We start from the raw sequence: 27,243 nt of genomic DNA on the forward strand, positions 1-27,243 counted from the left end.
ATCAGTTTCAAGCTGTTGAACTTGTTTCGGAGACTTTTCCAGTTCAAGTTTAAATTAGAATGATGAAAGATTTCAAGAGTTCTAACTCCTAACTTCAGTAATCTTTGGAGTGCCCCTATCAAAATCGTCACAAAATTAGTAAATACTTGAGAACACAGCATGCTCACGATTAGCATTTCAGATTATTTTGGATGTGTGAAAAGCAAAATAAAATATTATTGACATTACCTGTCCAGCACAGGTACTGCAGCCTGCAAAAAAAAAAAAAAAAAAAAAGAGAGAGCAAATAAGATAGAAAATCTTCCATTTATGCAGCACAATCAGGGCCGAATTAAGAGCTTTAGAGGCCCAAAGCACTGAAAAGATGGTGTCCCCTCATAATTAATTCAAAATAAAAACAATACTATACCGTAAAATAAAATTTTATTTTTTGAAATGACACAAAACTTACATGTATGCTGAAATTAAAATAGCTTCTTTCTAGATTTTCTGATTGCAAAATTCTGGCTAAGTTCATCGAAGCTGACTCGACAAAGCATGTCCGCTTCCATACACAATAGGGAAAATGAATCAAGTATGTCCTGACACATTGTTGTTCTCTGAGGGTTTTTTATTCTTTTCAGCTGAGAAAAAGAGCGTTCTGCGGAGTTCTGATTTTTCCCATGATTACTTTGATGCTTTTTTTGGAATTATCAAATATCAAATTTTTTGATAAGCACGTGCTTAGTCTGCCTATTGGGTAACCCAGCCCTGAGCACAATTTAGCTTATTAACCCAAATGCAGACTATGCAATACCACATATGTGAGCAAAAATGAAGCTCTGGCTTTCTCTTATTTTCAGAAGTTTCAGGGAGTAGCTGAGTTAGTCTGTACAGGATAAGCTTAAATAACAACAAATGGTCTGGTAGCACTTTCTAGACTAACAAAACATGTAGATGGTATCATGAGCTTTCATGGATACAGCCCACTTCTTCAGAAGACCGGAGTTTTGAGTTTAGGATGTGCAGGCCCAAAATAAATAGGGGAGAAGGGAGGGAGAGGGGGGAGAAGGAAAAAAAAGGAGGGGGACGGGAAACATGGAGCAGAGGGTATGGAAATATCAAAGGGAAAAACAAGAAGGCAGAACTGGGAATCAGTAAGCACCTGAAGATTGGGTAGTTAAAACAAAGCAGATAAGAATCAAAGGAAATGCCAAACTGCTCCAGACTATTTCCAATGAGGCACCTGAAAAGGGGAATGTCATGAAAAGAGCTCAATAGACCAGACCAAAATGATCAAAGTAGAAGGGATCCATGAGTTGCACTTCAAGTGATACATGAGTGTTTGTTATGTTTTGTAATGTCCAGCTCAGACATAGCTGCAGCTATGCTATGGAATTGCCCCCTCTCCCAGTGGACCTCCACCCACCAATCATGGGACAGCTCAGGTAAGAGTGATCACTCACTGACTCTGAGAATGCCTGATATCTTCCCAGGGGAAGGCACCTGTCAAAGAAAAATATTTCTCTGAAGTTGCTTCAATGTCAGGTTTCATTAATGATTTTGCAGCTGTCCCTAATGGATGGAGGTGGGGCCGGCTGTTTAACTGCATATTTGAACTTCCTGGAAAAATGAGCAAAACAGAGCAAAGGGAGACAACATCCTGGTGCAGCAATTGTATTAATCTGCCTGCAGACTAGAACATGAACACGAAAATTGTATGAGCCAATAAACACCACCAAGCCCTTCAAAACTTTCCCAAGTGGTTAGACCTGGGGAACAAACAGTATTTTCTCCAAGTCAGAATGACATGTGTGACTCATGAAGTTTACCAGGGACAAACCTCTGCTGATGTGATGCTAGTAATGTTGAACTGACGGTGATAGAGTCTCAGAGGGGTAGCCAAGTTAGAGACTAACCAGACTGAGTCAGTGCCATGTACACAGCACCTAGAGCACTAACATCAGGGCTGTCCTTAGGATGTATGGGGTCCTTCGCAGACCTATTTAACTGGTGACCCTATGCCCTATGGCAGCTGGGGGGCAGTGATGTTTTTTTAGAGAGATGATTTTATAATCTATAGCAACAACCTAATGAAATATTTTTAAAACAAATTTTACACTTGGATCCTGTAGGCTAACACAGTAAATTCAGAGACTGACAGGCTGTGTCTAGACTGGCAAGTTTTGATTTTGCGGAAAAACTTGCCAGCTGTCTACACTGGCCGCTTGAATTTCCGCAAGAACACTGACAATCTCATGTAAGATTGTCAGTGTTCTTGCGGCAATACTGTGCTGCTCCCGTTCGGGCAAAAGCCCTCTTGCTCAAATCATTTGTGCAAGAGGGCCAGTATAGACAGCACAGTACAGTTTTACGCAAAAAAGCCCTGATGGCTAAAATGGCGATTGGGGCTTTTTTGCGCAAAACCGCATCTAGATTGGCCACGGACACTTTTCCGCAAAAAGTGCTTTTGCGGAAAAGCATCCTGCCAATCTAGACGTGATTTTCCGAAAATGCTTTTAACGGAAAACTTTTCCGTTAAAAGCATTTCTGGAAAATCATGCCAGTGTAGACGTAGCCACAGTGATTAGCACTTGAATGACTCTTTCACAGGTTCGATGTTCTGTTAATAGGTCTGGCTGGCTTTTTCATTTTTAAGTTAACTAAATACTCTCTGGAGGAAGCAGAGCCACAGAACAGAGATAGGAAGAGGCAGGGGGTGGACATTAAGGCCCAGAAATGCCTCAAATTTACAGGTGCCCTATGCAACCGTGTATTCAGCATATGGGTTTGGATGGCTCTGACTGGCATCATCATAAATTTGGCAAGTGGAAATTAAGTCACTCATTATCTTAATGCCAGATCCTTCTACTCTTAACTGGGCAGCCTTGTGAGGAAATGGATCATCCCTGAGGGGTCTTCTCAATGTAATTTCTTTACCTCTATGAAATCAGCTTTCTCCTTGTCTTTGTACACTTCCTGGATTGTTTCCATCAGCTCCTTACAGATGTCCAGATTTTCTCCGCAACTGACCAATTGCCCATACAGGGCTTCCAGCTTCTGTTTCTTCTCTTCCCCAAGGGCTTCTACCTTTTCTTCATATCTCTGAGCTAGGGTTTGCATGACTTCATCATAATGCATCTCGAAGTTCTGCTCTTGCCGCCCAAAATTTTCCTGGAAGGCATTTGGGTTTTATTTTATTCATCTAAGGCCTGAGCCAAAGCCCACTGAGGTCAGTAGGAAGGAAAAATCATACTGATACCAAATCAATGTGAAACAATTATGTTACATATAGTTACTAGCCTCAGCAATATTATCATTAGCTTATAAATCAGGATCATATTTTATAACTGCTATTGATGAAGCCCCCAATGAAGGCACTGGGAATGCTAGACAATCATTCTAGATATCATACAAACATAGTAAAGTGCAATACAAGCAATAACATGATGAATTAATCCTGCCTCTCAACTAAAAACTAGAAACACAAATAGATGCACATTCCAGTTATAAGAATTGGCTGATTCCACCTATATATTGCACTGGGGAAACCATCGCACCCCACTGGGGATTCATCGCATTCACTCTAGGGGAGATGAGCAGCTAGTACTGACATCCTCTCCCTCCCTAATGAGGAGGTTCATTAGGAGTGTAGATATAAGTGGAAATCTGGTCTTCCTTGCCAGCAGCTTTTCACTTTTTCACTGTTTCCACTGCCTGGCTGTAGCCACCCTCAGTTATGTCATAGAATCATAGAATAATAGGACTGGAAGGGACCTCGAGAGGTCATCGAGTCCAGCCCCCCGCCCTCAAGGCAGGACCAAGCTCCGTCTACACCATCCCTGACAGATGTCTATCTAACCTGTTCTTAAATATCTCCAGAGAGGGAGATTCCACCACCTCCCTTGGCAATTTATTCCAATATTTGACCACCCTGACAGTTAGGAATTTTTTCCTAATGTCCAATCTAAACCTCCCCTGCTGCACTTTAAGCCCATTACTCCTTGTCCTGTCCTCAGCAACCAAGAGGAACACATTTTCTCCTTCCTCCTTGTGACACCCTTTTAGATATTTGAAAACCGCTATCATGTCCCCCCGTAATCTTCTTTTTTCCAAACTAAACAAGCCCAGTTCATGAAGCCTGGCTTCATAGGTCATGTTCTCTAGGCCTTTAATCATTCTTATCGCTCTTCTCTGTACCCTTTCCAATTTCTCCACATCTTTCTTGAAATGTGGCGCCCAGAACTGGACACAGTACTCCAGCTGAGGCCTAACTAGTGCAGAGTAGAGCGGCAGAATGACTTCACGAGTTTTGCTTACAACACACCTGTTGATACAACCTAGAATCATATTTGCTTTTTTTGCAACAGCATCACACTGTTGACTCATATTCAACTTGTGGTCCACTATGACCCCTAGATCCCTTTCCGCCATGCTCCTTCCTAGACAGTCGCTTCCCATCTTGTATGTATGGAACTGATTGTTCCTTCCTAAGTGGAGCACTTTGCATTTCTCTTTATTAAACCTCATCCTGTTTACCTCTGACCATTTCTCTAACTTGCTAAGGTCATTTTGAATTATGTCCCTATCCTCCAAAGAAGTTGCAACCCCACCCAGTTTGGTATCATCTGCAAACTTAATAAGCGTACTCTCTATCCCAATATCTACATCATTGATGAAGATATTGAACAGTACGGGTCCCAAAACAGACCCTTGCGGAACTCCACTTGTTATCCCTTTCCAACAGGATTTAGCACCGTTAACAACAACTCTCTGACTACGGTTATCGAGCCAATTATGCACCCACCTTATCGTGGCCCTATCTAAGTTATATTTGCCTAGTTTATCAATAAGAATATCATGTGAGACCGTATCAAATGCCTTACTAAAGTCTAGGTATATGACATCCACCGCTTCTCCCTTATCCACAAGGCTCGTTATCCTATCAAAGAAAGCTATCAGATTAGTTTGGCATGACTTGTTCTTCACAAACCCATGCTGGCTATTCCCTATCACTTTATTACCTTCCAAGTGTTTGCATATGATTTCCTTAATTACCTGCTCCATTATCTTCCCTGGGACAGACGTTAAACTGACCGGTCTGTAGTTTCCTGGGTTGTTCTTATTCCCCTTTTTATAGATGGGCACAATATTTGCCCTTTTCCAGTCTTCTGGAATCTCCCCTGTCTGCCATGATTTTTCAAAAATCATAGCTAAAGGCTCAGATACCTCCTCTATCAGCTCCTTGAGTATCCTGGGATGCATCTCATCAGGACCTGGTGACTTGCTGTCATGCTACTGCAACCTCCTGCCAATGAGATTTTCCACCACTGGGGCCAGGTACCTTTGGATGAGCTGGAATAAGCTAAGAGCGAATCTACAGTGTCATGTTACATTTTGCTCAAGGTAGCCAGGGCCTCTATTTCTGTGTTTGCTCACCCACGAAACACTGCAGTCTTGTCAAAGCAGCTGTGTACTCAGCTGGTCCCACATTGCTCTTAACCAAAGAGTAAATTGCTTACCTCTACAGTGCTGAAAATTTCCTCCAAGTGACTGGCAAAGTTTTCCATTTGAGTAATCTGTTCTTCTAATTTACACATGCTTTTATGAATCTCCTCCTACCAAAGAGAGCATTACTATTAATAGGTTCATGTGCTATTTAACAGATACACAGAATAATGGAAGAGTCCCCTTGGATTATTCTTACCTTTGCACTTGTCACTGCATTGGCAAGCTGGGTCACCTCATGGTCCTTATGAGCACCAAACAACTTGTCAAATGCTCTAATGGGAAACTTGCAGGTAGCACAATAAATATCAGCATCTTCCTCTTCACTGTTTGGCTGAATACTCTGATCATCTTGCTCACCAGAACTCCTGAGCTCTTCTTTGGAACATGCCTGATTCAGCAACTCATCAGCTGCTGTGGTGTTGGGTAAGTGCTGAGATTCATCTTGAGAATCCTCACCAGGGAGCGTCTGTTCCTCTGGGCTTTGCATGTGATTTTGAGGCTGAGCGCCATTTACTGGTGAGCTGCTCTGTTCCTCTGGGCTTTGCGTGTGATTGTGAGGCTGAGTGCCATTTACTGGTGAGCTGCTCTGTTCCTCTGGGCTTTGCGTGTGATTTTGAAGCTGAGCACCATTTACTGGTGAGCTGCTCTGTTCCTCTGGGCTTTGCGTGTGATTTTGAGGCTGAGCACTGTTTACTGGTGAGCTGCTCTCCGGGGCATATGATTCTGCAGCTACTGCTTCCTTGTTATAAGAAGATGTCTCTTTGCTCTGTAAAATCCCAGCCATAGCTTTAGTCCCACGAAGAAGCTCCTGTTCTATTTCTGTATCGTCATCAAGTCCATATAGTTTTGCTAGTTCATCAACTTCCTTTTCCAAGTCATATGGATTAGGGTCTGAACTGCAAAAATCTTCACCTGGCTCTGTTGACTCTTTGCTGGTTTCTCCCAAATCCCCATTGCCTCTTCCAACAGGCTCATCAGGAAAGATTTCTAATCTTTCCTTTGATTCATAGAGATCCATGTGATAAAATGTAAAGCCTTCAGGCTCATATCCACTAGATTCTGGAACCATGATAGAAGCTGATGGATCAGTCACTGGACCTAAAGCGTCTGTATCACTACTTAAAAGAAATTCACTCTCCATTGCAGTGGTAGGGCTAGATGGCAGCAGGTCTGTATCCCTCGTAAGGCCTTCTATATGTGCAGTGGAAATGTGTCTTAGTCCATCAGAATAAAAAGAAAAGAATTAGTCCTGTGTTTGTTTTACAATGCGCAGACAGAAGAGCTTGTGTTTAGGACTGCTGGGGATCTGGGGTTAGGCCCTGTCTGGAAAATACCAGTTAGTAAATGGATTTTCCAACAGGACTTTTTACTTTTATTCTTGGATCCGCCATAGCTGATCCAAAGCTCACCTAAGGCCTGTTGTGTGCATGGGGACAGAAAGATAGAAACAGAGAAATATGTTCTGCAGAAGTGGCTAGTGGAAACCAGAGTTTCCAACAGAACAAGGGGAAGAGCAGCCTAGTCAAGGTGACATACGGGAGTGACACAAAATGAACATCTTAAAAAGCAGATTGTCGTCTCCTTCTGTTATTATATTGGCTAATGGTGGCAATGTGTCAATCACCAGGTGGGGCCAAATACCAGGGACTAAACTAGGGAACTTCCAGAGCTAAAAGTATAACTCTGCAGTTCATGCTAATGAACCAAGGTCTCACACAGAGACGCTGGGCAGACTTCTTACATTTTAGCAACTAAATGCTCTGAAGCTTCCATTGACTCTGGTCATGCTGAAGATGCAGGATTTCCCTGCAATTGCAGCTCTCTGTCCCAGAACTGAGTGCAGGGAGGGAGCCTGTCTCTCCTTGCTCTTGGTGACGCCTATGCTGGGCCCAGGCAGCCCAAAGGAGAAAACTGCCAGAATCAAATGCAGAGGGCAAAAGATGGGAGGGATAGACTGTGTCCAGATGAGGTACCTGGTGGAGACTGTGACTAGCTAGACAAGAAGACTAAGACTGAGAATTAGTGGGACAAGGGGAAAGAAGTGAAGGGGAAGGAGAGGCAGACCCAGTAAGGAGCCAGGGATTGAATGGGCAAAGAAACTGGGAGAAAGAGCTTGAGTGACACACTGAGATTGAACAAGGAGCCTGGAGATTAACCTTGGACCTGGCAGCCAATGCAGCTAAAGATTCTGAGCAGGTGTGGGATGCCTGGAGGCCAGGGGGGTGAAGAGAGAGAGATTGTATGAAGAACCAGGAGGGAATATCTGGGACTGGAATGGGAAGCCTGAGGAGGAGAACTATCTAAGTGGGGGAAAGAGAGGCCTGGGACAAAGACGTACTGGAGGAGACTAGGTAGAAAGGGGTTGTGTTTGGAGGGAAAGGGTGCCCACCAGAGCATACTACCCTCAGGAGTCTTTAATGGAACCTAAAATTCCTGCATCTTCCCATCTCTCTGCGGTCAGCAAAGAGCGTCTCTTAGTGCTGGTCCACCCAGACCAGGGGTGAGCAAGATACCTCTTGCAGGCCGAATCTAGCTCACCAAGCCACCAGATCCGGTCCGTGGCCACACACCACCCTGTCGGGACCCTCAGGCACACAGCAGCCATTGTTTTAAGCACAGGGCTGCTCTATGTGACTCTCTGCTCTGGAGGGAGGGGAAAGCTTCATGTGATCTCCTCACTCTCGGCCCAGTCTTCATCTCCTCTTGGCTGGAAACAACCAGCCAATAGGAACTGACCTCAGCCAATCTCTCAACGCCTATTGGCTCGAAAAAAACAACCAATAGGATCTGAGAGATTGGCCTGGGGGATGGGGGCAGCACAAGCCTCTCCCCTCTCCCAGGGTATGTCTAGATTACAAGTCTCTTTTGAAGGAACTTGTCTAGACAGCCACAAGGGCTTTGAAAAAGTGATCCGCTTGTTCAAAAGAGAGCACCCAGGCAATCTGGATACGCTCTTTCAAAAAAACCCTGTTTGCATTCAAGAATGCCTTTTTTTGAAAGAGCTCTTTCAAAAAAAGGTGTTCTTCCTGGTAAAAGTAGGTGTACCAATTTCAAAAAAACTGCCGCGTTCTTTTGATTTAATTTCAAAAGTACGCGACGGCAGTCTAGATACAGGTGAAGTTTGTTTGAAAAAAGGCCACTTTTTTCAAAAAAACTCAGTAGTCTAGACACACCTCCAGAGCTGAGAGCCATATGGAGGGAGCAACCTGCAGTTTTAAGCAATCTGGGGCACAGTAGGCAGAGAGCCTACTGGGGGTGGTGCAGGGCTGCTGGCCAGGCGACATTTAGAGTTCCAGCCAAAGCCTGACTCTGGCACCTGTGCCTCTCCTGCACCCCACTCCCTCCCCCAGTCACCATCCAAACCCTCTGCAATCCCTGCCCCAAGTCACAACCCCCTCCCAAACCCTGTACCCCCTGTTATACCCCGTCCCCCAGGCCAGAATCCTCTCCTGCACCCAAACACCCTCCTAGACCCTGCACCCCAATCCCCTGATCCAGGTCACTTCCCCCTCCACCCAAACTCCCCCTCAGACCTCGCTGCAACTCCTGCCCCCCAGCTCCTTACCCCAGGCACCCTCTGCACCCAGCCTCCATCCTAGAGCCCACACCTCCTCCACAGAAAAGTGCAGCCCTTGACCACATTGCAAAATCTTGGAGTGGCCCCCCATCAAAAATTATTGCCCAACCCTGTTCCACACCCAAACTCAGGATGAAGGTCTCATGTTGGTGTCCTAAATATTTCCCTATCTAGGGACAGACATGACCAAATAAGTACTACAGAGAGCCCAGTCTGCACAGGCTCTCTCTACCTGTTTTTTTTAAAGTCATAAACTTCTAGTAACGATCACACAGATGGGAATGTGAAAGAATGTAGTAAGGCCTACCACAGGCGGCTCTTACTGCATTTAAAAGGCTGAGCCGCAGCAGAGTAGGTCCGGGATCCAACGCGAGCCGGGACTCAGCAGTTCTAGCTCACACCAGGTCTGGGACCTACCCAGGAGCGGCCCGAGGCCGGCAGCAGCAGCTGGTGCCCCAGGCAGAATGCGGGATCGGCGCCCCCTCCTGCATGGCCATCAATGGTGTGATATCATCATCGGGTGCTCCGGGCGCCCTGTGACGTCATCATCAGGCGCCCCAGGCGCCCCATTAAAGCCAGCGCCCTAGGCAACCGCCGAGTCTGCCTATACTCATGCGCTGCCCCTGGACCTATCCCCACTGCAGCTTTGTAGTGTAAATGTACTAGGAGCCAGGCTGCCTGTGTGCACGGCTCCTACTACGTTTCAACTACAGAGCTGCAGCAGGGCCTTTTATCGACTAACTGTGTACTCAATACAAGTTGTATTAAATACACAATTAGTTAATTACCCACTTCTTAACATCCTTAGTTACAACTCCCTCCTTCACCCGAACTCCCTCTCAGACCTCACACTGTCTCCTGCACCCCATTCCCTTACCCCGGGTACCCTTCTGCACCCAACCTTCATCCTAGACCCTGCATCCCCTCTACAGAAAAGTGCGGCCCTTGACCAGTTTCCAAAATCTTGGAGTGGCCCCGCACCAAAAATTATTTCCCACTCTGACTCAGAGGCTTTTCAATGCTTGGCTTTACAACCTTAATAATGTTATTTTAAAATAGGGTTTTTTGGGAGGAGGGGGAATTGCATGTAATTTAAGCATAATTTTCTCAATACATATGTATAGATTCCTATGTGTGTATCTAACTACTCTCTGTATATTCATGTACAGGCATGGAGACTCCCAATTACTGAAGCTGGAATGTACAGTACATATATTTCATCATGGCATAAATGCATGAAGTTTTACTGAAGAAATGAACTCTACCTCACTCACTCCTGAGTTTTGCAAAAGTCCGCTCACCTTTTATTGAACAGTCCCTACTCTCAGCCCTTCTAGCAAGCCAATTAATGCCAGAATAAGAATTTATGTTAATATTCAGCGAACATTTGGTGTGCACTGTCAGACTGGAAAATTCAGTATGATACCATACAGCTTATCAGCGCTAATGAGATCATGCCTATTGAGTGCATAACTACTTTTGGTTTTATATCCAAAATTTTATTACTATGGTTGAAGGGGTCATAGAAGTACTTCAAGTATTAGTTCAAGTATTTCAATTGTGTGTTAATGAACATACATCATAGTTATAGTCTCTATTTAGTCACATTTTAAGGCTTCTAAATGACAATGTGGGTTTCTTTCTCTCACAGAATCAAAACTGTCGGTCATCACTAAGCATATTGAAGCCATTTTAGACGTTGTAACCATTGGTGTGGTTTCCAAATTGCCATTTAAAGCTCTTGCTGTTTCTGTTAGTTCCTATCCGGTCACATTTTTTCTGTGATTTTATTGATTTCCTGGCAGTTAATTGTTAAGCTAACAACATTGTATTAAGAATATTTTCTCATTTTTTTACCTTTTCAAACGTATCAGGAACAAACAGCCAATTTCCAGCAAGATGATAGGCTCACTGGCCTCTTGGTTTAACAGACATCAAATAGAGGTGAACTGCAAGAAATTTTGTGAAAAACATTCCATCCTCCAGAGTTATATTTGTGTAACTGAGAACTCAGTCTAGCCTTCTGCTTTTACACACAAACACACAGTCACTGAAAATATGAAAGTGGAATTTAGACTTAACACATTTTGCTGTACCTAAAAATATTGATAAAAGGCAGAAAATATATATGCCACAGGCAATAAAATATATCATGTTTATATCCCGAGAGTCATGAAATATTAAAACATTAAACAGGACAATAGTCTTGAAACATATTGAAAAAAAGTCTAACTCTTTCATAATTTAACAACCAAAAATTCTGTTTTACACACTATAAATTATCTGCTACTAAATCAAAAAATGAAATATCAAGTATTTTGCCTAGAATATTGTAATTCAATTACAGAAATTAAAACAAGTATAATTAAATGTGTTTGGAACACTCCTGCCAAAAAAAGAGTCGGGATTATGTGGTATGTTTAATTTACAAACATAGATACAATTATAATGCAGTATGTCTTGAGCCCTTGAGGTTCAATAATCCAAAACACATAAAATCAACTCATACTGCCTAAAAACTTGCCTTATCTTAAGAATCCATACATTCTTCTTATAACCCAGATGAACCAAACTTTACATCTATTTTTCCTAGCACAAATGAATTCACATGAAGGTAATTCCCTGCCAGTTTCCTGTGACTGCAGCTGGAAAACTTATTAAAGTAATTCTAGACAGTTTCTCAAATGACATGTCAGCTGTGAGCAAGAATGACAAATATAGATCTGTCCTTCAGCTTCACACTACTTAAGTGTCACCAGGATGAATGTCATACACTGAAAAAAATGACTCCAAAAGTTTGTGGGGTTCCCAGGCTTGATGTATTTTAAACAGACATGGAATGCCCCCTTAAAAACAGAGAACTCTGTGCAGATATTATTAAAAGCATCTGATGTATCCATCAGCGAATCTAAATATGATGTTTTGCAAGGTTGTGAGTCAAGAATAAGCAACATTTTTTGTACCTTATGTAGGGAGCATAGTCCCTCTCTCTCTTTCTCTCTCTGCCTCTCCCTCTCCCTCTCTGTGACAGGCAGGTATGCACTGACCTAGTTAAGTTTAAATATCTGTTATCTTCTTTATAAAAGTTTAAATGGCACAATCCTGCTCCCACTTCAGTCAGTAGAATTACTGCCATTTATTTCAATGGAAGGCAAGATCAGACTCTAGAAAGCATTATGGTAAAAGTAATTAACTTGTATCTATATTTTTAATTGCAATAATTTATATAAATATCAATATATACAACTTCAGACTACCTGGGGGCTGAAAATAATAGAAAAAACAGCTGCTAGCTAGGTAAATGCACTGCTCATCTGATTAAAGAATGGCCCCCATATTATTAATAATAATTATAAGAAATTATTTAGATTGCAGTAGCCCTTGTGATGTATGAGTCCACACACAAATCCACTGAAATTGAAATATGTAATACTCTGTAGCTTGCAAACAAGCCACAGAATGAGCATTAACTGCAGGTCTTGAATGCCATTCAAATTATTCACCTGTTTCCTTTCTTTAACTGGCATAGTTTTGTGCTTAAAAGGACAATGAAGTTATTGCAGCTTCATAAATATCTGTTGTGTTTCACTGACCATGCAGTCCCACAACGGAAAATTCTGTACCTTGTGTTATTTTTTAGTTTCCTCCTTTCTTTTTCTCGCTCCTGCTGTGATCCTCCCAAGTAATGAATTATGAACTAACTGCTAGTGTGTCCACGCTCATTCTGCATAGTCCTCTGGCATTTCCTCTTATTGTTTAAGTCAGAGAGGAAGTACTTCCAAATGAATGATGCAGCCAACCTCAGTATTTTGTCTAAGAGTGTCTGTATTCATTTTCAAATTAGAAGCAAATGTTGCTGTTATCTTGCTGCAAATCTGCAATGATCTCCTTAAGGTGCCCTGATGCAAAGCTGGCATACATGGCACATGCCCTTATTTTGTAAGGCCACAACAGACTATTGGGTGAAATTCACTGTTGTACGGTGCCTGAAGCAGGGTTCTGGACCACCTAAGTCAGGGGTCTCCAAACTTTTTAAGCATAAGATCACTTTTTGAATTTAAGTGCAATTCAAGATCTACCTCAAACCCAAACACCCTTGCCCCGCCTCCTTTGTGCTCCTTGCCCCGCTCTCCCTGAGGCCTCACCCCTGCTCACTCCATCCTCCCTCCCCATCCTCATTCACTTGTACCAGGCCAGGCTAGAGGGTTGGGGTACAGGTTCTGGTCTTGGGTTACGGGATTTGGAGCTTGAGGGACTCTGAGCTGAGCTTGGGGTAGGCAGTTGGGGCGGAGGAGGGGTTCTAGGTTCAGGCTCTGGGAGGGTGTTTAGATGCATTGGGGCTCAGGATTAGGGCAAGGGCTTGGAGTGCAGGAGGGGGTTCATGACTGGGGTAGGGTTTCGGGATGTGGGCTCCAGCTGGGCACTGTTTACCTCAGATGTCTCTTGGGTGGTGATGCAGTGGGGCTAAGCCAGGCTTCCCCCTGCCCTGGCCCTGCACCACTCCCAAAAGCAGCCAGCAAATTATATCCCAAATCCTGTTGTGCCCCCCCTCCATTCTGTGGAGATAGGATAAAGAGTGGGAGAAGGGGCAGATTGACATCAGTGCCACCTCCTCTCCCTGCCCTGCATAGAAAGCAGGAGGCTCCTGGGGGAACAGCTCCAAGGCAAAGGGCCGGAGTTGTGCAGCAGTTGGAGGAGGAACAGCTGACGTGCTGGCACTTGATAGCCGTGTGGCCAAAGCAGTCAGGATCACCTGTCAGAGGCCCCAAGATCTACCAGTAGATCCCGATTCACTGGTTGGTGACCACTGATTTCCTAATTCCTACTTAACCCCTTAAAAAAGGAGCTATTCATGGGAATCAAGCCTTGTGCCGATCCTCTACACAGAGCTGCATTTCACCTGCAGTGTCTCTGATTAGTTTTTTGCATGCTTCAAGTTGCTCAATTTGAAGGAAAACTTGGTGTTTGCTTATAAAGTGAGTGTATCGGTTTGAAAGTAAGTAAGTTCTATACTTGCAGCTCTTCTCACTTGATACCTTGACTGTTTTGTGTCAAAGATCCCAAATGGTAGCACCTCATTTCTGGGCTCAGACTGAGTTTTTATGCATTGGTATGCTATACAGTCACTTTTCTAGTGACCCCCATACGTTTCTCCAGCGGCAGATATAGGGCAGGGCGAGTGGAGCAGCTGCCCCGGGCTTCAATAGGCCCCGTACACGTGCTACTACCTGTCGAATGTGGCCGTGGCGCATGCGCAAAATTATGCTGCCCCGGGCCCCGCAGTTCAATAGGCCCCGCCTGCACTCTGGGCCCCACAAAACTTTCATCCTGTGTTTCTCTATCATTTTTGCTCCCCTTTTCAATTAAGAAGGCTGAAACAATCTTCAGAATTTGAACTGTTGCAATGCTGGGTCTATAGATTGGGACCAGTGTTCCTCATAAGCTGACCTCTCAGGTTGCCACTTAGGAGAGATTCAGATGCTGCCAAGCTGATTAGCAGAGCACCCACCACTTCTCATAGCTGGCAGTATGTGTTTCTAGTGGTGGTGCACATTGTGCATGCTTTGGCGCACAAACAAAATTTATTCTGCATGTGGATGGAAAAAATTAGAAGGAACACTGATAGGGACACTAGCTTTAAGAGAGATGTGGGTTTCCTCCTTTACCTGAAAGGGGTATTAATGCTGAATGCTAATAATTACAGTTTAAATATCAATGTTGTTAACTCTTTTTCCGCTGATTTTGGCAGAAACATTTAGCAACTCTGGTGTTGAGGGCAAAGTACTATCACCTTTTCTTTCATTGTGACCCCAGCTCAGTATGATCTTTCATCCAAAAATTGCCATTTCTAGTAGCGGCATCGTCTTAATACCATGCTGAGAGAAAATAGTGCTGAATTGCTACTACATCATTGTAATCTCCCATCCATCAAATGAACCTCTCCAGACTGCCTTAATTTATAAGAGCTGATACCTTTACAACACTATTATATGACTGCAACTGAAGATAACCTTCTGAACATCTTACTAGTGTTATTCTTTCCAGAATCAGGTCCTAGATTTGCTATATACTGTACACAGCTCTGTATTTCTTCTTCTGCATCTAAATGACAATGCTTTTTGAGTCAGTGGTTTTTATTAGTAAAGTATCAGTTATCTATGCAATTATATTTGTCACATATCCCGGATAACATGTATTGATGTCTTTCCATTCGTGACTTAATCAGGGGCAGATGACCGTTTTGCGGGGACCCGGGCAGCATAATTCCGCAGGGACTCCCTTTGCCATGGCGCATGCGCAGTGATGCCATGTGCATGCGCAGCGGTGCCACGGCGCATGCGCGGGGCTTTCTGAAGCACGGGGCCCGGGGAGGCCGCCCCGTTCGCCCTGCCCTATATCCGCCCCTGGACTTAACAATTGCTCTTGATTTCATGCAGAAAACTCCTCAGTGGTATCTAGATGCCTCACTATCACTGAAATCAGTGACGCAGACAAGACGAGCAGGGCTTTAAACTAGGTTCTAGAGCAGATGACCAAAGTCCACAGGTAAAGTGAAAAATGTGACGAAGGGTCAGAAACTAGAGGGAGATGATCTGTAATAGCAGAGATAAAGGAGAAACAAGGCAGAACTCGGGAGGGGAGGGGGATCAACCCAATACTTTAGTGGTCTGTATACCAGGGGTGGGCAAATTTCAGCCCGTGAGCCAGATCCAGTCTCCAGAGTTAGCCCATGGCAGGCCCCCACCTCCATGTTTATCTGTACCTCCAAAGGTATCGGAGAATCGCAGCTCTCATTGTCCACGGGTCGCCATTTGCAGCCAATCTAAGCAGTGGGAAGTGGTGTCCTGGTCCGCAACACTTTCTGCCACTTGCATTGACCACGAATGGTGATACACAGCCACCCAGAGTGGCAATCCTCCAAGACCTATTGAGACATAGGTAAACATGGCGGTGGCAGCCCACCAGGGTCTAACTCTGCAAGCTTCTGTTTTTATATTGCCCAACCCTGCTGTATACAAATGAAAGAAGTATGGGGAATAAGTAGGAAAAACTTGAAATGTTAGTAAATAAATACAACTATGATATTGTTGGTATCAGAGACTTGGTGGCATAATACACATGATTGGGATATTGGTTTAGAAGGGTACAGCTTGCTCAGGAATGATAGGAAGGGAAAAAGTGAGGTGTTGTTTTATATATTTAAAAAATATCTATTCTTGGACTGAGGTTGAGATGGACATAGGAGACAGACTTGTTGAGAATCTCTGGGTAAGGTTAAAAGGGGAGAAAACAAGAGTGATGTCAAGGTAGGGGGTCTATTACAGATCACCTAGACAGTAATAAGAGGTGGATCAGACTTTTTTAAGCAACTAACAAATCATCCAAAGCACGGGACTTGGTGATGGGGGACTTAGACTATCCATATATCTGCTGGAAAAATAAGACAGCAGGGCACAGATTATTCAACAAGTTCTTGGAATGCACTGGAGACTTTTTTTTTTTTTGTCTTGTTTTTCAAAAGGTGGAGAAAGCTATTAGAAGAGAAGCTGTTCTAGATTAAAGGTTTGGAAAACATGACCTGTGAGGGAAGACTAAAATAATTGGATTTATTTAGTTTGGAAAAGAGAAGAATGAGAGGGAAACATGATAACAGCTTTCAAGTAAGCAAAAGAGTGTTACAAGGAGAAGGGAGAAAAATTATTCTCCTTAATGTCTGATGATAGGACAAAAAACAATGTCAGGGTAGTTAAGCACTGGAATAAATTACCTAGTGAGGCTATGGAATCTCCATCATTGGAGATATTTAAGAGCAGGTTAGATAAACAGCTATCAGGGATGATCTAGATGGGTCTTGGTTCTGCCGGGAGTACAGACTTGATGACCTTTCCAGGTCCCTTCCAGTTCTAATATTCTATGATTCTATGAGTCGACTAATATTTTTTTACTGGACCATTATCTGTGGGGGAAGAGACACACTTTCAGGGTTAGCTTATTCTTTAGGATAAGATTTTAAAAAACTTGTATATTCCACCACCAGAAGTTGGTCTAATGAAATATATTACCTGACCCACCTAGTAGCTCACATCCTGGGCCAACATACCTACAACATTAAAAGCAAGGGGCGTTAGGTATCTAAATATATTTGAGAGTCTGGGTCACAATACTAGAGTGATGGGCAAACAGATTAGAGAGTTTCTGCTAAAAAGCCTAATACTTGTTATGATACTGTATATTTTATGGACATATTATTTTGACTCTGAATCTGAATAACTTGAATATGCTGTATGTAAACAGGGCAAGGCAAGTAACCTGTCATTCACGAGCTTTTGATCCCCTGAAAGTGTAAACTGTATCTGTGTGCATATATTTTTCTTGTATGTGACATTAGAAATAGGAAGTCGGAACCTGCTTATCAGTCTAGATCTTCTGGTGAAAACCATTATTGATACAAAACCTTTTACCTGGAATAAGGGCTACAATGACAAATTATTATTTTTAAAAATTTCTCTTAGGCTGCATCTGGACTGGCATGATTTTGCGGAAATACTTTTAACAGAAAAGTTTTTCCGTTAAACATATTTCCACAAAAGAGCATCTAGATTGGCATGGACGCTTTTGCGCAAAAAGTGCTTTTGTGAAAAAGCATCCATGCCCAGTATAGACGCACTTTTGTGCAAGAAAGCTCCAATTGCCATTTTAGCCATCGGGCTTTCTTGCGCAAAAAATTAAGGTGCCTATCTACACTGGCCCTCTTGCGCAAGTATTCTTGCACAAGAGTGCTTATCCCTGAGCAGGAGTGTCAAAGTATTTGCACAAGAAGCACTGAATTCTTACATTAGAATGTCAGTGCTCTTGTGCAAATTAAAGCGGCCAGTGTAGACAGCTGGCAAGTTTTTGCACAAAAGCAACTGCTTTTGTGCAAAATCTTGCCAGTCTAGACGCACCCTTAGGCTGCGTCTAGACTGGCATGATTTTCTGGAAATGCTTTTAATGGAAAAGTTTTCCGTTAAAAGCATTTTCGGAACAGAGCGTCTAGATTGGCACAGACGCTTTTCCGCAAAAGCACTTTTTGTGAAAAAGCGTCCGTGCCAATCTAGACGCACTTTTCCACAAAAAAAGCCCCGATCGCCATTTTCGCGATCGGGGCTTTTTTGCAGAAAACAAATCTGAGCTTTCTACACTGGCCCTTTTGCTCAAAAGCTTTGCGCAAAAGGGACTGTTGCCTGAATGGGAGCAGAAAAATATTTCCGCAAGAAGCACTGATTTCTTACAGTAGGAAGTCAGTGCTTTTGCGGAAATTCAAGCGGCCAGTGTAGACAGCTGGCAAGTTTTTCCGGAAAAGCAGCTGATTTTCCGGAAAAACTGACCAGTCTAGACACAGCCTTGGGCTACGTCTAGATTGCATCCTCTTTTTGTAAATGGGATGCAAATTAGACGTATCGCAATTGCTAATGAAGCGGGGATTTAAATCTCCCCCGCTTCATTAGCATAAAAATGGCTGTCGATTTTTTTCGGCTCGGAGCTTTGCCGAAAAAAAGCGCCAGTCTAGACTTGTATCTTTTGGAAAATAAAGCCTTTTCCAAAAGATCCTTTATCCCTCTTAAAATAAGGGTTAAGGGATCTTTCGGAAAAGGCTTTATTTTCCGAAAGATCCGTGTCTAGATTGGCGCTTTTTTCCAGCAACACTCTGAGCTGAAAAAAAGTGGCAGCCATTTTATGCTAATGAAGCAGAGGAGATTTAAATCCCCGCTTTATTAGCAATTGCAATACGTCTAATTTGCATCCCTTTTACGAAAAAGGGATGCAAGCTAGATGTAGCCTTAGTGTATTAGGCTTAATTGGCATATTTTATTTTGTCTTAGTAAATTTGATCTATCTGTCATCACTTGCAACCACTTAAATCCTACTTTTTATACTTAATAAAATAACTCTTGTTTATTATCAAATCCAGTTTAAATAATTGTTACCTGGGGGGAGATGAATATCTGTGCCTATCTCTCCTTCATTGATAAAGAGAACATACTCTATGAGCTTTCTCTGTGTAAAACTTTTTAGAGTAAGCTAGAATCCTTCCAGGGAAGGCTGTGCTCCTGGGTGATGTCAGATGTCTGTAACTGAGTCCTCCTAGAAGTGAGCTTTTAGCAGTGTCTTTGTTACTCTGCTGGGGGGCTGTTACCCCCAAATCTGTGCCTTTGCTGTGGCAGGACAGAGCAGAGCTTCTGGCCCAGCAGGACAGGGTGCTGGAGTGCCCCCAGAGGGTAGGTAGATGGGTTTAATGGTATGATCAGCACATTGGGATGGGTGACAGTCTCAAGAGGGTATCTGTGATCCAACCCATCACACTTGTTTTACAGGGAAAACTGGTAGAATACTAGAGAGGAAAACAGTGAGATGGCAATCCAAGGATAAACTGAGGCAAGGGATGAGCCCTGAACCAGATCTGCCTGTGTTTCAACAGTGGGCAAAATAATACTGAGAGATTGTGATAATGGAAGTGACTGTATTTCATGATTCTTGAGTGAGCATAATTTCTCAATGTTACATTAACACAGTTCTCTGTGACATACTACTTCACATGCACAGCATGAAAATCTCATTTCCTCAACTGACTATTGTTTGTGCTCAGAGAAACTGCAGGTGCCTGAATTATTCGTGTGAACTGCATTTTTATAGTGGTTTAACTCAAAGAACGCTAGCATTTAGGAGGGACGGAGGTTCACATGCATATGTGGAGTTTTTTCATATTCAACTAACTATCCGATACCCGAGCGCCTCTAGGCCCCTCCTTTTAAAGGCACAGGCTGAACACCACTTCCAGCAGCCATCTGTTCGTCAACGCGCTCTACTTCCTGGGGCAACTCTTTGGCTCCGCCCCCAGGCTAAGAAACCAATCAAAAGCTGAAGCTCTGGTGACGTATATCACTCCCGAATACATCTCCCCCTCCTCGCGCTTCCCTTTAAGACATGTCACTTTCCCTTTCGTTCCGCCTGATACAAAGTAGCGGGGGGCGGAACGTTGGGCACAGCTGGGGGAGCAGCGAGTGGCGCCCGCGGGCGGCGGTCCCGGCAGCCTGGCTGAGCTCTGAGCCGCCTGCCCCGGGCTGGGCCATGGAGGCCGAGCAGCAGCCCGACAGCCTGGAGGGCTGGGTGGCTATCCGGGAGAACGCGTTCGCCGAGCCCGAGCCCCACAAGCTGCGCTTCCTTGTGGGCTGGAACGAGATCGAGAGCAAGTTCGCCGTGACCTGCCACAACCGCACCCTGCAGGAGCAGCAGCGGGAGGCGGCCGGCCCGGCAGCCGGAGGAGATGGCGAAGAGACGCAGCAGCAGAGCTGGGCTGGCCTGTTCTCGGCGCAGGCCCTGCTGGGCGTACACCGGCAGCTGGCGGCGCTGAGCGAGCGGCTGGAGCCCTGCTTCCCCCAGCTGCCCCCCGTGCTGCCCGGCCAGAGCAGCGGCAGCCTGTGGGCGCTTCTCTTCCCCAGCGGGCCGGTGCTGGAGGAGGCCGAGCTGGAGGCCCTGTGTCGCGGGCTGGAGCGCTACCTGGGCTGGGCGCTGGAACTGTGCGGCCGCAGGGTGGTGCTGGACTCGCTCTTCGCCCAGGACCAGCAGCAGGAGGCCGAGTACTTCGAGAACCTGCACGAGTTCCGCAGGAAGGCCCTGAAGGGGCAGCTGGTGGGGTCAAAAGAGGCCCTGCGGAGGGTATGGGCTCCTGGGCTGGGTGTTTGGGGATGGGACCTGTGGGCACAGGCATCCTGAGGGGCTGGCCCTGAGGATCCCTGTGCAGGTGCCCAAGCCAGTGGGGGGATGTGCTCTATGCTGTTGACAAGCTGTGTGGCACGGTACATGCTCTGGGGGCACTTCGTGCCAGGTGCCCCTCCCAGCTCTGAAGGTGACAGCATAACCTGGCATGAGAAGCCTGAACACGTGGGCAAACCAGAGTCTCCATCATGGAATGGCCCTGGGGCTAGAGAGAATGGGTCTGCACCACGTGGTGGCTTTGGTAGGGTTGGTACAAGTCACTCTTGTTTGGATTTCAAGCTAAAATTGACCATTAGCCAAAATTGCCACTTTGCTTGGTGTGGACTGAGGAACGTGAAATACGATGGCTTTTGTAAGGTCACCATCTGAACCCAGGAAATAGCCATGCAGTGTTCCCTGTAAACTGAGCGCTTGGGTGGCCGCTCAAGAGAGATTAAAAGGTGACCCAACTGATTAACAGAGCACCCATAGCCACCTACAGCCAGTAGCATGTTTCTACTGCTGGCACACATCTGCAGGGGCCTGAGTGCACATAACATTTGTGCTGCACGTGGATGGAAAAAACTAAAGGGAATATTGGAGCCATGTGCCCTGAAAGAGATTGCTTTTGAACATTTTACCCATCTCCAGACCAGTATCCTAATGCACTACAGTGCTTTGAGCTTTTACAGGTCTAATTCTTTTTTCATAGCACTCTCCAGCCCCAAAGTGCTTTTACAAGTTAATATAAAACCTATGCAGAGGGGCTACTTACTCCTCATTTCACTGGCGACTAAGCTTCCTCCATGAGACAAGGATCAGGACTGCTGCTGGTGGAATCTTTAGGGCTCCTACTAGAAAGTTATATGCCAGCAGGAATGGGAGAATTCATTCTACAAACACCCACTGAAGGGGATTTGTGTGTTTCTGATTAGTTAGCGTGACTGACACTGAAAGCACCACACTGTCCCCAGTTCTTCTTGAACTGCCTCATTTGGACCCCAACCCTTCAAACTTGTACATAGCACTACAATAGATTTACATTATCGATCCAACCACCCTCTCTTGAAGATGCTAGTTCCCTAGTTTGGGCTTAGTTATCAAATATATTCGCTGTTTTAGTAGATCTTCAAATTATGGTGACTTCCTCATTAATCAGTAATGCACCCTCTTCCAGCCCATCATCTAGTCTGATGCTAGAATGCCATTTTAGAGTGTGAGCAAATATAAGGATACAACATTGTGGAATATTGGACTAGTATGAAGCTTTGTGTTTACATGAATAAACACGTATATAGCCAAAAATAGCTGAGACACCAATATCTGAGTTTATATCAGTCATTCCAAAAGCTACGTCTATAAGGCTATGGAATGAAAATGAGTTGCAGGTGCCCTATAAAAAGTAGTGTGCAAGATACTCAAGGCATTATTTTTCAAATAAACCTCAACTAAGAAAATCCACCTGTGTACCCATAGACTGTACAATATGTTCCAAAAATAAGAGCACAAAATAATGTTGCAAACTAATCAGCCCATAATCTTAAAACTACCTTCTCGCTAAAAAGTCTGGGAGCACCTAATTTATGTAGAATACCAACTGGTACATGCTACTGATGTTAGCCTGTAGTCATTTACACGATTAACTGATAAATCTGGGCTCATCGCTTAATCCTAACGACTACACACATCCCCTCTGTGTCAGAGGCACCAAGGGTGGGAGCTGGTGCCAGCTCCCACGGAGCCGCTTCCCCCCCTTTGCTGCCTCCTACAGAGGCAGCAGCACGGGGAGGGGATGTGAGATGGGAGTGGGTGCTTGAGGGTGGAGCAAGCCAGCTATCAAGTTGGCTCCCTGCACTGCTGCCTCTGGATCAGAGGTGGCAGGCGGGAGCTGGGTCTTGCGGGAGCTGGCTTAAAGCCAACTCCCCATGAATACCAGCTCCTGCCTGTCCCCCTTCGTGTAAACATGTAACCATTGAAAAATTCAGCAGTTACAATATTTACAAAAATCAGTGTTTGCTAACATCCCTAGTACTTGCATACAGCTTAAAATTTCAGTTTTTACTGAAGCGATCCTATGCCTGTGCCAAATACCTTGTTATGGATGCCTAAGGGTAGGTCTACACAGCATGCTTATTTTGAAAAACTATTTTGGAATTTTTTCTCCAAAATAGCTATTCTGAAATGGGCGTTATTCCTAGTGGAATGAGGTTTACAGATTTTGGAAGAAGCTGTCCGTTATTTCAGAATTATTTTGAAATAACAGAATTGCTGTGTAGATGCTCGCATTGTTATTTTGAAATAACAGCCATTTTTTCCAAAATAACCGTGCTGTGTAGATGCACACTGAGCATGAGCTTTTGGCTTAGTAGGTGTATAAATTAATTGTGATACAAGCTCTTACTTCCTGTGTGCATAAATACACTTTCTGAAAAACTGCCAATTTTCATTCGTGAACAGATAAAAAATAATCTACTTCAAGGCAATATGATTGAAAGTCTGTTCATTATTATGTTAGGGGCATCTCTCTATTTTCAGCAGTGTTAAGAAATCACTTTAAAAATAGTTCCTAGTAACATAAGACTGACCATACTGGGTCAGACCAAAGGTCCATCCAGCTCAGTATCCTGTCAGCCGACAATGGTCAATGCCAGATGCCCCAGAGGGAGTGAACACAATGGCTGCTGTCTACACTGGGCGCTTGAATTTCCGCGAGAACACTGACGATCTCATGTAAGATTGTCAGTGTTCTTGCGGAAATGCTATGCTGCTTCTGTTCGGGCAAAAGCCCTCTTGCGCAAATGCTTTTGCGCAAGAGGGCCAGTGTAGACAACGCGGTATTGTTTTGCACAAAAAAGCCCCGATGGCAAAAATGGCGATCAGGGCTTTCTTGTGCAAAACCGCGTCTATATTGGCACGGACGCTTTTCCACAAAACATGCTTTTGCGGAAAAGCGTCCGTGCCAATCTAGACGCTCTTTTCCACAAATGCTTTTAACGGAAAAACTTTTCCGTTAAAAGCATTTGCGGAAAATCTTGCCAGTCTAGACGTAGCCAATGGGTAATCATGTTATCCCTCTCCTGTCATCCATTTCCAGACAAACAGACTAAGGACACCATTCCTACCCATCATGGCTAATAGCCATTGATGGACTTAATCTCCATTAATTTATCTAGCTCTTTTTTGAACCCTGTTAAAGTTCTAGTCTTCACAACATCCTGTGGCAAGGAGTTCCACAGGTTGACTGTGTTGTGCATGAAAAAAAACTTTCTTTTGTTTGTTTTAAACCTGCTGCCTATTAATTTCATTGGGTGACCCCAGTTCTTGCATTATGAGAACAAGTAAATAACTTTTCCTTATTTATTTTTTCCACACCAGTCATGATTTTATGAACCTCTATCATATCCTCTGCTTAGTCTCCTTTTTTCTAAGATGAAAAGTCCAAGTCTTTAATCTCTCATCATATGGGATCCGTTCCAAACTCCTAATCATTTTTGTTGCCCTTCTCTGAACCTTTTCCAGTGGCAATTTTTTTTTTTAGATGAGGCAACCACATCTGTACTCAGTATTCAAGAAGTGGGTGTACCATGGTTTTATATAGAGGCAATAAGATATTCTCTGTCTTATTCTCTATCCCTTATTTAATGATTTGTAACATTTGCTTTTTTGACTGCCGCTGCACACTGAGTGGATGTTTTCAGAGAACTGTACACAATGACTCCAAGATATCTCTAATGAGTAATTATACAGGCAGTCCCCGAGTTATACGGATCCAACTTATGTCGGATCCGCAGTTACGAACGGGGCTTTTTTCGCCCCGGAGGACGGGAGCGGCGGGACGCCCAGATGCGCCGCGGTCCGCTGCCCCCGTCCTCCGGGGCGAGAAAAGCTGCTCCCCGTCTCCCTGGTCTGCAGGGAGATGGGGAGCAAAGCCTTGGAGCACGCCTGCAGCGGGACAGCCTGGGCACACTTGAGCTGTCCCCCTGCGGGCGTGCTCCGTGGCTTTGCTCCCCGTCTCCCTGGTCTGCTGGGGGGGGGGATGCAGCTAGTGCCCCCCCCCCCAGCAGACCAGGCTTTTCTTGCCTACACCTGGGGTAGAGCAGCTGGGGGCTGCCGGGTTGGTCCCGCAGCGCCGCTCCGGACCAACCTGGCAGCGCCCCAGCTGCTCTGCCCCAGGCATCCTGATTCAGCCGCTGCTGGTCAGTTTCAGCAGCGGCTGAATCAGGACGCCTGGGGCAGAGCAGCTTGGGTGCTGCTGGGTTGCTCCAGTAGCGCCGAGGAGCAGCGCTACTGGAGCAACCCAGCTGCTCTGCCCCAGGCGTCCCCAAGTCAGCCGCTGCTGAAACTGACCAGCGGCTGACTACAGGAAGCCCGAGGCAGAGCTGCTCTGCCCCGAGCTTCCTGGAATCAGCCGCTGATCAGTTTCAGCAGCAGCTGACTTGGGGACGCCTGGGTTTCTTAAGTTGAATCTGTATGTAAGTCAGAACTGGCGTCCAGATTCAGCCACAGTTGAAACTGATCAGTTTCAGCAGCGGCTGACGCCAGTTCCGACTTACATACAGATTCAACTTAAGAACAAACCTACAGTCCCTATCTTGTACGTAATCCGGGGACTGCCTGTAGTTAAATTAGTCCTCATATTGTATGCGTAGTTGGGATTATTTTTTCTAATGTGCATTACTTTACATTTATCAACATTAAATTTCATTCGCCATTTTGTTGCCCGATCACTTAGTTTGGTGAGATCTTTTTGAAGCTCTTCACAGTCTGCTTTGGTCTAAACTATCTTGAATAGTTTGGTATCATCTGCAAATTTTGCCACCTTACTGTTGACTCCTTTCTCCAACATGTTTGTTGACACCTCAAAGAACTCTATTAGATTAGTAAGGCATGATTTCCCTTTACAGAAACCATGTTGACTTTCCTCCAACAAATTATGTTCATCTATGTGTTTGACAATTTTAGTCTTTACTGTAGTTTCAACCAATTTTCCCAGTACTGATGTTATTCTTACTGATCTGTAATTGTCAGGATCACCTCTGGAGCCCTTTTTAAATGTTGGTGACACATTAGCTATCTTCCAGTCATTAGGTACAGAAGCCGATTTAAAGGATAGGTTGCAAAACACAGGTAATAGTTCCGCGTTTTCACATTTGAGTTCTTTCAGAACTCTTGGGTGAATGCCATCTGGCCCTGATGACTTGTTACTGTTAAGTTTATCAATTTGTTCCTAAACCTCCTCTAAAGACACCTCAATCTGGGACAATCCCTCAGATTTGTCACCTAAAAAGAATGGCTCATGTTTGGCAGTCTCCCTAACATCCTCAATCATGAAGACGGAAGCAAAGAATTCATTTAGTTTCTCTTCAATAACTTTATCATCTGAGTGCTCCTTTAGCATCTTGATTGTCCAAGGACCCTACTGGTTGTCTAGCAGGCTCCCTGCTTTTGATGTACTTAAAAAAAACATTTTGCTATTACTTTTTGAATTTTTGGCTAGCTGTTCTTCAAATTCCCTTTTGGCTTTTCTTATATTTCTACAATTAATTTAATAGAGTTTATGCTCCTTTCTATTTTCCTCGGTAGGATTTGACTGACACTTTTTAAAAGAGATGTCTTTTTATCTATCACTGTGTCTTTTACTTGACTGTTAAGCCATGGTGGCACTTTTTTGGTTCTCTTAGCTGCAGATAGGATTTAACTCTGAAACAGTTTTGAAAAATAATTTTCAAGACTAATTTTACTGCATCCATACAACCATGTTTGCTGTAACTAGATTCCTTTTCTTAAAAGCAATGAGGTGAGTGTTTTTTAGGACAACATAGCAGCTTTATAAGTGGCTGAATAGTCAGTTTTTGGCCTCATTTTCATATGGCCTGCTGTATTTCCTGGTATATCTACACAATAATCAGATTTTTCCTGAATGACAATAAATATTCATGCAGGGGATTCTATTTACATTTTAATAAGGTAAAAAGACTGTAACTGGATCCCCAGAGTAAACATATATGACTCCTGACCCAGTTAAAGCACTGTTAAGTCTTTCCATGTACGTGGGATTTCACACAGTATGAAACTGGCCCTGAATCATGCAACAGCCTGGGACTTTGGCAGGCCTTTAGCACACTTTGGGAACATGATTAAACCATGGCCAAGCTCCATCTATTCTGCAATCTGGGCAAATTATTTAGCCCTGTCAGGGGATGCCTTTCACAGCCCTGTTGTCTACTGGCCTCTTTAATGAATGCAACTGTGAGTTGTTTATATTCATTTTAAAGGTTAGAAAACTGAGGTTCTGTTACTTTCCCCCAAAGTAACATGGGACTGCTGGGTCAGAGCCATCAATAAAATTGTCATCTCCTGACTGGTTTTAAATACAAGATCATCCTTCTGGTGTTATAATCAAGTCCTTCCATTAATGGTGACAGTTCCAGTGTAAATTG

General features: G+C 44.2%; 2 protein-coding genes across 4 annotated transcripts in view; one reads left to right on the top strand and one right to left on the bottom strand.

Annotated features, from left to right (window-relative positions):
- FSD2 (fibronectin type III and SPRY domain containing 2) overlaps positions 1 to 11,748 on the bottom strand; it is a 35,304-nt gene extending 23,556 nt beyond the window's left edge. Inside the window, exons 1-6 of one of the 3 annotated variants that reach the window (XM_075897144.2) lie at positions 11,592 to 11,748; positions 10,925 to 11,117; positions 5,687 to 6,704; positions 5,502 to 5,597; positions 2,920 to 3,153; positions 229 to 251 (exon numbers count right to left, since the gene is read on the bottom strand). In XM_075897144.2, the coding sequence (XP_075753259.2) occupies positions 229 to 251; positions 2,920 to 3,153; positions 5,502 to 5,597; positions 5,687 to 6,631 (1,298 nt within the window). In that variant the 5' untranslated portion in view covers positions 6,632 to 6,704; positions 10,925 to 11,117; positions 11,592 to 11,748. Of the gene's footprint in view, positions 1 to 228; positions 252 to 2,919; positions 3,154 to 5,501; positions 5,598 to 5,686; positions 8,853 to 10,924; positions 11,118 to 11,591 lie in introns of those variants that run through there. The other 2 variants (XM_075897145.2, XM_014581662.4) reach the window with 2 other exon arrangements.
- Positions 11,749 to 19,983: 8,235 nt separating this feature from the next.
- WHAMM (WASP homolog associated with actin, golgi membranes and microtubules) overlaps positions 19,984 to 27,243 on the top strand; it is a 29,779-nt gene continuing 22,519 nt past the window's right edge. Inside the window, exon 1 of the mRNA XM_006139241.5 lies at positions 19,984 to 20,764. Coding sequence (XP_006139303.4) covers positions 20,033 to 20,764 — 732 coding nt within the window. The 5' untranslated portion in view covers positions 19,984 to 20,032. The remainder of the gene's footprint in view (positions 20,765 to 27,243) is intronic.

The sequence above is a fragment of the Pelodiscus sinensis genome, chromosome 14 (assembly GCF_052426305.1).
Source record: "Pelodiscus sinensis isolate ZL-2025 chromosome 14, ASM5242630v1, whole genome shotgun sequence".
In the NCBI taxonomy this organism is placed as follows: domain Eukaryota; kingdom Metazoa; phylum Chordata; order Testudines; family Trionychidae; genus Pelodiscus; species Pelodiscus sinensis.